This window comes from Chrysemys picta, chromosome 5 (genome assembly GCF_011386835.1).
Source record: "Chrysemys picta bellii isolate R12L10 chromosome 5, ASM1138683v2, whole genome shotgun sequence".
NCBI lineage: Eukaryota > Metazoa > Chordata > Testudines > Emydidae > Chrysemys > Chrysemys picta.
This window is the reverse complement of record NC_088795.1, coordinates 145,559,007-145,569,424: the sequence shown is the minus strand read 5'-3', so window position 1 is coordinate 145,569,424 and position 10,418 is coordinate 145,559,007. Positions and strand designations below refer to the sequence as shown.

General features: G+C 63.3%; 1 protein-coding gene across 1 annotated transcript in view; it reads left to right on the top strand.

Moving 5' to 3' along the window:
* The first annotated feature begins 215 nt into the window (after positions 1–215).
* Positions 216–10,418, top strand: part of LOC101941224 (dedicator of cytokinesis protein 2-like) — a 203,507-nt gene continuing 193,304 nt past the window's right edge. Inside the window, exons 1-2 of the mRNA XM_065598509.1 lie at positions 216–339; positions 7,061–7,144. Of these exons, the coding sequence (XP_065454581.1) occupies positions 297–339; positions 7,061–7,144 (127 nt within the window). The 5' untranslated portion in view covers positions 216–296. The remainder of the gene's footprint in view (positions 340–7,060; positions 7,145–10,418) is intronic.

Sequence of the window (10,418 nt, the reverse complement as noted above, 5' to 3'; positions counted from 1 at the left end):
CACTCGATGCAGGAGCTGGCTGCTCCGTTGGCACTTGGGGCTGGGGGCGTCTCTCGCTGGTGTCCCGCAGCCCTTGGGTCTCTGCATCGGGCGCACTCGGATCTGGCTGGGGAGAAGGGGCCGGTTGCAGGCTCTGTGCAGAGCCCAGCTGTGCTTAGAGGAAGTGGCCCAGGAAGGTTTGCACAAGCCGGTGAGACGCACGTGACCCTGGCAGCTCAGCGGGAGGAACTGGCTGCCACACCGCGCGGGGACGGTCGCATCGCTGGGCTGGGCTGGGCTGGGCTGGGCTGGCTGCAATGGCCCCCTGGCTGCCCACCAAGAAGGAGAAGTATGGAGTTGGTGAGTGGTGCTCCCTGGGCTGCCGCCTGGGCCACCCTGGGTGGGGGTGACCGGCCCACTGGGCCACCACAGAGCCTGTCAGAGCTGAGCGGGGCAGGGATGCCCAGCTGCAGGGTGGGGCTGCAGATTTTATTGCTATGAGCCCTGTCTGGGCAGGTCTGGACTGCAGGCCCTGCGAGCCGGGCACAGGGCCCACGTTCAGAGAGCTCAGCCCCTGGGCCCAGGTACCGGCGCTGGGTGGGGCTCGGGGGGCTGGCTGATGGCTGATCTGGGGGGGGGGCTGAGCGGTGTCAGGGCTGGGGGGGCTGAGCAGTGTTGGGGGGCAGCATCAGGCTGAGTGGGTCTGGGCTGGGGGGGCAGGGTCTGAGCGGTGTCTGGGTGGGGCAGAGCAGTGTCACGGCTGGGGGACAAGGGCTGAGCGGTGTCTGGGCTGGGGGGGCAGAGCGGTGTCTGGTCTAGGTGGTGGCTGGGGACTAGGGGGGCAGAGCGGTGTCTGGGGGGGCTGAGCGGTGTCTGGGTTGGGGGGCTGAGCGGTGTCTGGTCTAGGTGATGACTGAGGACTGGGGGGCAGAGCGGTGTCAGGACTGGGGGGGCTGAGCGTTGTCTGGGGGGCAGAGCGATGTCACGGCTGGGGGGCAGGGGCTGAGTGGTGTCAGGGCTGGGGGGGCTGAGCGGTGTCTGGTCTAGGTGGTGACTGGGGACTGGGGGGCAGAGCGGTGTCAGGGCTGGGGGGCTGAGCGGTGTCTGGGGGGGCAGAGCGGTGTCACGGCTGGGGGGCAGGGGCTGAGTGGTGTCTGGGCTGGGGAGCAGGGGCTGAGCGGTGTCTGGTCTAGGTGGTGACTGGGGACTGGGGGGCAGAGCGGTGTCAGGGCTGGGGGGCTGAGTGGTGTCTGGTCTAGGTGGTGACTGGGGACTGGGGGGCAGAGCGGTGTCAGGGCTGGGGGACTGAGTGGTGGTGGGTGGGGTGTCCTTGCGTCTCCCGCTCCCCAGGGCCGTGTTCATTTGCCCCTGGGAGGTGCCCGCTCAAGGGCTCTGGGGCTGGGGGCTGGGAGTGCTACAGGCCCCCATTGGGCGCGCTTGTCCCTGGGACTGTGAGCTGGGGACAGGCCTTGGCTCCAGCCCCCCACGCTGGCCGTTGAAAAGCTGCCTGGCGACCAGGGGTAACTGTTGACCCCTGAGGGGAATTGAGAACTGGGGCGATGGCCCCAGGGCCGAGGTGGATTCTCCGTCCCTGACAGGTTTTCTACCAGACTGGCTGCTTTGCTAGGAGATGTTCTCCCGCCGGGCGCGGCCTGGGCTGGCCCCGCTCACACTACACAATCGCGCTGCTCCCTGTGGCCCGGGAATGGCGTGCGAGGGTGAGTTCTACCCACGGCCCCGCTCTCCACGCTCCGGCCTTTCCCCTCCACGCCTAGAGTGACCAGACAGCAAGTGTGAAAAATCGGGACGGGGTGGGGGGTAATAGGAGCCTATGTAAGAAAAAGACCCCAAAATCGGGACTGTCCCTTTAAAATCGGAACATCTGGTCACCCTACGGGGCCACGCCCCCAGCAGGGACCCTGGGCTCAGCCCCTGCCTCAGGCGGGTCATGCATGGCGCACAGCGAGCCAGGGCCTGCCACTGCTGCTGCCAGCCCGCAATGCACCGTGCAGCACCGCTGCCCCCCCGTGTCCTCCGCCCCGAGGCAGCGCCCTGCACCAAGGCGGTGTCTCCTGCTAAAGATGGCTGCTTGCACCTCTTCCCCTTCCCAATGGCTCTGCCCAGCCTACGACTGCAGTGTCCCTGGAGGGGCAGAGATGGCGGGAGGTCATGCACTGCCGAACTGTGTGTGCAGCGCCCGCGGGTGCCCTGGGGGTGAGCGGCTGCTCCCCATTCACAAGTGCTGCTGGCTGGGTCGGTGTCTGCTCCTCACCGGCTCCTCACCTGCCCTTCCCTCCAGGCCCAGAGCCAGTGCAGCAAACCCCTGCACCCTCTGCGCGGCCCCCGAGACCCCCTGCACCCTCCGCGGAGCCCCCGAGACCCCCTGCAGCCTCCGCGCGGCCCCCGAGACCCCCTGCACCCTCCGCGGAGCCCCCGAGACCCCCTGCAGCCTCCGCGCGGCCCCCGAGACCCCCTGCACCCTCCGTGCGGCCCCCGAGACCCCCTGCAGCCTCCGTGCAGCCCCCGAAACCCCGCTGCACCCTCCGCGCGGCCCCCGAGACCCCCTGCACCCTCCGAAACCCCCCTGCACCCACCGCACAGCCCCCGAGACCCCCTGCAGCCTCCCCGCAGCCCCCGAGACCCCCTTGCACCCTCTGCGCAACCCCCGAGACCCCCTGCACCCTCCGCACAGCCCCCGAGACCCCCTGCAGCCTCCGCGCGGCCCCCGAGACCCCCTTGCACCCTCCGCGCAGCCCCCGAGACCCCCTGCAGCCTCCGCGCAGCCCCTGAGACCCCCTGCAGCCTCCGCGCTGCCCCCCGAGACCCCCTTGCACCCTCCGCGCAGCCCCCGAGACCCCCTGCAGCCTCCGTGCAGCCCCTAAAAGCCCCCTGCACCCTCTGCGCTGCCCCCGAGACCCCCCTGCACCCTCTGTGCGGCCCCCGAGACCCCCTGCAGCCTCCGTGCAGCCCCCGAAACCCCGCTGCACCCTCCGCGCGGCCCCCGAGACCCCCTGCACCCTCCGCGCAGCCCCCGAAACCCCCCTGCACCCACCGCACAGCCCCCGAGACCCCCTGCAGCCTCCCCGCAGCCCCCGAGACCCCCTTGCACCCTCTGCGCAGCCCCCGAGACCCCCTGCACCCTCCGCACAGCCCCCGAGACCCCCTGCAGCCTCCGCGCGGCCCCCGAGACCCCCTTGCACCCTCCGCGCAGCCCCCGAGACCCCCTGCAGCCTCCGCGCAGCCCCTGAGACCCCCTGCAGCCTCCGCGCTGCCCCCCGAGACCCCCTTGCACCCTCCGCGCAGCCCCCGAGACCCCCTGCAGCCTCCGTGCAGCCCCTAAAAGCCCCCTGCACCCTCTGCGCTGCCCCCGAGACCCCCCTGCACCCTCTGTGCGGCCCCCGAGACCCCCTGCAGCCTCCGTGCAGCCCCCGAAACCCCGCTGCACCCTCCGCGCGGCCCCCGAGACCCCCTGCACCCTCCGCGCAGCCCCCGAAACCCCCCTGCACCCACCGCACAGCCCCCGAGACCCCCTGCAGCCTCCCCGCAGCCCCCGAGACCCCCTTGCACTCTCCAGGAATAGAGCCGGGGGCTCCTGCGCTGTAAGGGGGAGGAGGGGCCGGAGCCAGGAATAGAGCCAGGGGCTCTCGCACTGTAAGGGGGAGGAGGGGCCGGAGCCAGGAATAGAGCCGGGGGCTCCCGCGCTGTAACCGGGGGGAGGGACCGGAGCGAGGAATAGAGCCGGGGGCCCCCGCGCTGTAAGGGGGGGAGGGACCGGAGCCAGGAATAGAGCTGGGGGCTCCTGCGCTGTAAGGGGGGGAGGGGCCGGAGCCAGGAATAGAGCTGGGGGCTCCCGCGCTGTAACTGGGGGGAGGGGCCGGAGCCAGGAATAGAGCCGGGGGCTCCCGCACTGTAAGTGGGGGAGGGACCGGAGCCAGGAATAGAGCTGGGGGCTCCTGCGCTGTAACCGGGGGGAGGGGCCGGAGCCAGGAATAGAGCCGGGGGCTCCCGCGCTGTAAGGGGGGGAGGGACCGGAGCCAGGAATAGAGCCGGGGGCTCCTGCGCTGTAAGTGGGGGGAGGGACCGGAGCCAGGAATAGAGCCGGGGGCTCCTGCGCTGTAAGGGGGGGAGGGACCGGAGCCAGGAATAGAGCCGGGGGCTCCTGCGCTGTAACTGGGGGTAGGGGCCGGAGCCAGGAATAGAGCCGGGGGCTCCCGCGCTGTAACTGGGGGGAGGGGCTGGAGCCAGGAATACAGCTGGGGGCTCCTGTGCTGTAACTGGGGGGAGGGGCCGGAACCAGGAATAGAGCTGGGGGCTCCCGCGCTGTAACCGGGGGGAGGGGCAGGAGCCAGGAATAGAGCCGGGGGCTCCCGCGCTGTAACCGGGGGGAGGGGCCGGAGCCAGGAATAGAGCCGGGGGCTCCCGCGCTGTAACCGGGGGGAGGGTCCGGAGCCAGGAATAGAGCCGGGGGCTCCTGCGCTGTAACCGGGGGGAGGGGCTGGAGCCAGGAATAGAGCCGGGGGCTCCTGCGCTGTAAGGGGGGGAGGGACCGGAGCCAGGAATAGAGCCGGGGGCTCCCGCGCTGTAACCGGGGGAGGGGCCGGAACCAGGAATAGAGCTGGGGGCTCCCGCGCTGTAACCGGGGGGAGGGGCAGGAGCCAGGAATAGAGCCGGGGGCTCCCGCGCTGTAACCGGGGGGAGGGGCCGGAGCCAGGAATAGAGCCGGGGGCTCCCGCGCTGTAACCGGGGGGAGGGTCCGGAGCCAGGAATAGAGCCGGGGGCTCCTGCGCTGTAACCGGGGGGAGGGGCTAGAGCCAGGAATAGAGCCGGGGGCTCCTGCGCTGTAAGGGGGGGAGGGACCGGAGCCAGGAATAGAGCCGGGGGCTCCTGCGCTCTCTGCACAGACCTTCCTCCCGCCGAGCCCGGTCTGTGGCAGGAAGCCTCGTGTTGCAGGCTCCTGCTGTCACTTTCCTCTGTGGTATTTTCTGTTCCTGCTTTTCTCAGTAGCTGCCTCTCAGCAGAGGCGTGAGTGGAACTGTTTCCGTGGCTGAACGGTCCCTGTGGCGCCCCGGCTTGACCCCTGCCTGCTGCACTCACGCAGGGTCCCAGAGCCTGAGCCAGACTCCGAGTCCCAGGTGCCTCGTGCTGGGCTCAGGACCCCGCTCACCCGGCTGGGAGGCAGGACAGCTGGGGTGACCAGACGTCCCGGTTTTATAGGGACAGTCCCGCTATTTGGGTCTTTTTCTTAGATAGGCTCCTATTACCCCCCACCCCCAATCCCGATTTTTCACATTTGCTGTCTGGTCACCCTACAGCCCATGGCGAGGGGCTGGCCTGGACTCGGGAGCTCCAGGTTTAGTTCTGGGCTGATCCAGGGAGTCGCTGAGGAGCCTGCCCAGGGCTCAACACCCGTCAGTGGGGCCAGATTTGGAAAGAGCCCCCGACTGGGGGCTGACCCTGGCCCTGTCTCTGCACGGGCTGGGGAAATAGGCATTGGAGACAGCAAGGGGTCTGGGGACAGGGCCGTGGGGCTGTGCATAGCAGTGGGCAGGCCCTCGCCCCTTGGGGTGCCCCTGCTGAGTTATCTGTTCTTTCTGCGTAGGATCCCACAGGGCGTCTCATCCCCAGGGCGTCTCCCCCGCCCGGCTCCCCTCAGAGCAGCAGCTGCAGCCGCCAGTGTCTTGTTTTGAGAGGAGTTTTTACAGCAATACCCATGCAGGCCTGTGTTGATGTCAGAGATCTCTGCTGGGGGCAGCAGGCGGGGCGGGCTCGGCTGGCCCCTAGTTCCTGGAGCTCATTCCCAGCCTGGCCCCGGCCCCCCCCACACCCACAGCTTTACCCTGGTGCTGGCGGGTCCCAGAGGGCCCTGGCAGCCTCCTCCCTGGGCTCTTCCAGACATGCTGGGCCCAGGGCGCACGTTGGAGCTAAGGCCTGAGACCTTGAACCTGGAAGTTGAAGTTTTGAGCAGCTCTTTGTGTGACCTTTTATGCAAATCACTTAATGAGCTAATTTGCATGTTTAGAATTGTGCGTATTTAACGGTTTGGCTTGTCACTACACCCTCCCCAAGCATAGGGCGGGTGTGCAGCTGCCGGCTGCTGGGGGCCTGCGCTGTTGGCTGCTGAAGGCTGCAGGGGTCCTGGGATGGAGGTGGGTGGCAGCTGGGGGTGGGACCCTGCTGCCAATAGAGGGTGCCCCCAGCTGGGCCAGCGGGAGAACAGGGGGAGGAGGCGCCCCGCTGCCTGCAGAGCAACCCCCGGTCCGCTAGTGCCCGGCACGCAGAGCTGCAGCTCAGGGGCTGGGCAGAGCCAGGCTGGGCTGTGGGCGTGTGGGAAGGAGTGCCATGGGCGGGAGCATCCCTCCGGCTGCTTGACAGCCCTGGCCCTGGGCACCGTGAAATCCCCACCCCCCAGGAACCTGGATCCTGCCCGCGCTGCTCACGCCCGTGTCCCTGGCTGGCAGCACCCTGCAGATCTTCCCGCAGCCTCGCGGCAGCACCCGGATCCAACCTGCCTCCAGCTCCATCAGCACCCTCCATCCTGGGGCTGCTGAACTCAGACCCCTTGGGAGCCCTGAGACTGGCCACGCTGGGGCTGAGAGTGGGCAGGACCCCCCAGGGCTCTCCTCTGTACAGTGTCATAGAGGGGTCTCTCCTGCCCCCCTGCCCCAGCCAGTCACTTCCCCCGGGACTGCCCTGCCCTGCCCACTGAGTACAGGCTGGGAGATGGTGGCAGCATGGGGCCTGGCGCGGGGCGGGGTTACAGACAGCTCTGTGCCAGAGCAGAGATGAAGGGGGCATGTTGGGAGTGACGGGGGCTGGGTCAGCCTGGCACACCAGTAGCGGTGGTTGTGACAATGGGGGAACACCAGGAGCAAAGGGCGGCCCCACCCGGTGCTGGGGAACAGCTGAGGCAAGTTGTCCGCAAGGCACTGAGAGGCCGAGCGTGCCAGGTTTTCCCTAGCCCCAGAGACGGATGACCTGGGCTGGGTGAGGCAGTGAGAGGGCAGAGCCGCCTTCAGGGGGCTGGGGTCCAGAGCTGCCCCTTCTCACCACCCCCCTAACTCCCCTGGCTGTTGTTTTGCAGCTTTGTGGAACTTTTCGGGCACGAACGAGCATCACCTGCCGCTGCAGATCGGGGATACTGTGCACATCCTACAGGCCTCGGAGGGTAAGTGGGGCCGGGCACTGCAAGTGGGGGAACCGGCTCCACAGACCCCAGGAGAATCCTCTTGGACATTTCACCGCCTGTGAAACCATCAGCCACACTCTTCTTGAAATCATGTCCTCCCTCGGCTTTTGGGATGCTGCCCTCTCCTGGTCCTCCTCCTCTCTCAGCTCCCTTCAGTGGATGTCCTCGTCCCCCTCCCGCTTTCCGTGTGGGGTCCCCTTCTCTTCTCCCTCTGTACCTGGGCTCTGGGTAACGTCGTTCTCAACCACAGAGTCAGCCACCCTCTCCATGCCCAACCCACTGATCTCCCTCTGCTCCAGACCGTCTCCTTCAGGCCAAACGACAATCTGGGCCTTTCCCTCTGACGCCTCCTTGGGACTGTCTATCTAGCTGCCAGCTCCAGCTCCTAGTCTTCCCCCAAGCCCTCCCCGCTTGGACAACGCCACCATCCTGTTCTGTCACTCAGGCCTGTAACTGGGGCATTGTCTTCACCCCGGCCTCTCGCCAGGTCCTCACATGCAGCTGTGTGTAAATCTGGCTGGTTCTTTCTGCAGAGCGTCTGTGAGACAGGGCCGTTCGTATCCCTCCCCACAGCTCCCACTGTCCCCCAGGCTCTGATCAGTTACTGACTGTCCGTCCCGCCCCACTCAGAACCATGCAGCTCCTAGCCCGAGTAGGGTTGGAAGGGACCTCAGGAGGTCATCTAGTCCAACCCCCTGCTCAAAGCAGGATCAATCCCCAACTAAATCATCCCAGCCAGGGCTTTGTCAAGCCTGACCTTAAAAACCTCTAAGGAAGGAGATTCCACCACCTCCCTAGGTAACCCATTCCAGTGCTTCACCACCCTCCTAGTGAAAAAGTTTTTCCTAATATCCAACCTGGACCTCCCCCACTGCAACTTGAGACCATTACTCCTTGTTCTGTCATCTGCCACCACTGAGAACAGTCTAGATCCATCCTCTTTGGACCCCCCCCTTCAGGTAGTTGAAAGCTGATATTAAATCCCCCCTCACTCTCCTCTTCTGCAGACTAAATAACCCCAGTTCCCTCAGCCTCTCCTCGTAAGTCATGTGCCCCAGCCCCTTAATCATTTTCGTTGCCCTCTGTTGGACTCTCTCCAATTTTTCCACATCCCTTCTGTACTGGGTAGACCAAAACTGGACACATTACTCCAGATGTGGCCTCACCAGTGTCGAATAGGGGGATATCAGAGGGGTAGCCATGTTAGTCTGAATCTGTAAAAAGCAACAGAGGGTCCTGTGGCACCTTTGAGACTAACAGAAGTATTGGGAGCATAAGCTTTCGTGGGTAAGAACCTCACTTCTTCAGATGCAAGTAATGGAAATCTCCAGAGGCACGTATAAATCAGTATGGAGATAACGAGGTTAGTTCAATCAGGGAGGGTGAGGTGCTCTGCTAGCAGTTGAGGTGTGAACACCAAGGGAGGAGAAACTGCTTCTGTAGTTGGATAGCCATTCACAGTCTTTGTTTAATCCTGATCTGATGGTGTCAAATTTGCAAATGAACTGGAGCTCAGCAGTTTCTCTTTGGAGTCTGGTCCTGAAGTTTTTTTGCTGTAAGATGGCTACCTTTACATCTGCTATTGTGTGGCCAGGGAGATTGAAGTGTTCTCCTACAGGTTTTTGTATATTGCCATTCCTGATATCTGACTTGTGTCCATTTATCCTCTTGCGTAGTGACTGTCCAGTTTGGCCAATGTACATAGCAGAGGGGCATTGCTGGCATATGATGGCATATATAACATTGGTGGATGTGCAGGTGAATGAGCCGGTAATGTTGTAGCTGATCTGGTTAGGTCCAGTGATGGTGTTGCTGGTGTAGATATGTGGGCAGAGTTGGCATCGAGGTTTGTTGCATGGGTTGGTTCCTGAGTTAGAGTTGTTATGGTGCGGTGCGTGGTTGCTGGTGAGAATATGTTTAAGGTTGGCAGGTTGTCTGTGGGCGAGGACTGGCCTGCCTCCCAAAGTCTGTGAAAGTGAGGGATCATTGCCCAGGATGGGTTGTAGATCACTGATGATGCGTTGGAGAGATTTAAGCTGAGGACTGTAGGTGATGGCCAGTGGAGTTCTGTTGGTTTCTCTTTTGGGCCTGTCTTGTAGCAGGAGGCTTCTGGGTACACGTCTGGCTCTGTTGATTTGTTTCTTTATTTCCTTGTGTGGGTATCGTAGTTTTGAGAATGCTTGGTGAAGATCTTGTAGGTGTTGGTCCCTGTCTGAGGGGTTGGAGCAGATGCGATTGTACCTCAGTGCTTGGCTGTAGACGATGGATCGTGTGGTGTGACCGGGGTGGAAGCTGGAGGCATGAAGGTAGGCGTAGCGGTCGGTGGGTTTTCGGTATAGGGTGGTGTTAATGTGGCCATCGCTTATTTGTACGGTGGTGGGGGCCCACACTTTCCTTGACCTTCTTCTTGTTGCTAACATACCTGTAGAAACCCTTCTTGTTACCGTTCACATCCCTTGCAAGCTGCAACTCCAATCATGCCTTGGCCTTTCTGATTATACCCCTGCATGCTCGAGCACTATTTTTATACTCTTTCCTCGTCATCTGACCAAGTTTTCACTTCTTGTAAGCTTCCTTTTTGAGTTTAAGCTCACCAAAGATTTCACTGTTAAGCCAAGCTGGTCGCCTGCCATATTTGCTATTCTTTCTGCTCTTTGGGATGGTTTGTTCCTGCAACCTCAGTAAGGCTTCTTTAAAATACAGCCAGCTCTCCTGGACTCCTTTGCCCTTCATGTTATTCTCCCAGGGGATCCTGCCCATCAGTTCCCTGAGGGAGTCCAAGTCTGCTTTTCTGAAGTCCAGGCAGTCCCCCAAGCAGCTCATGTTGGATCCAGTGGAGAAGGGGGAGCCAGCAGAGTGTGCTGTGGGCACAGTGCTGCTTACAAACTGTTTGTAAGCAGCACTGTGCCCACAGCACCCTCTGCTGGCTCACTGGGAAAGTGAGGCTGACTGGTCTGTAGTTCCCCGGGTTCTCTTTCTATACTTTTTAAAATATGGGCACTATATTTGTCTTCTCATTCATGGCATGACCGATCCCCATGCTGCCTGTCTGTGCTCACCTCCCATCAGCCCGTGACACCAGCCTCCAGCACTCACTTGGTCTAGGTTCAAACAAGCTCCTTGGTGCCTTCTCCCTTGCCCCCATGCTGGGGAGGAGCGCCCCATAAACCTCTGAAAAACTAACTCATTGTCCGGCTTCAAACTCCCTGAGCACTCTGCTTTGCCGCCATGCTGACAAAAATACCTGAGAGTG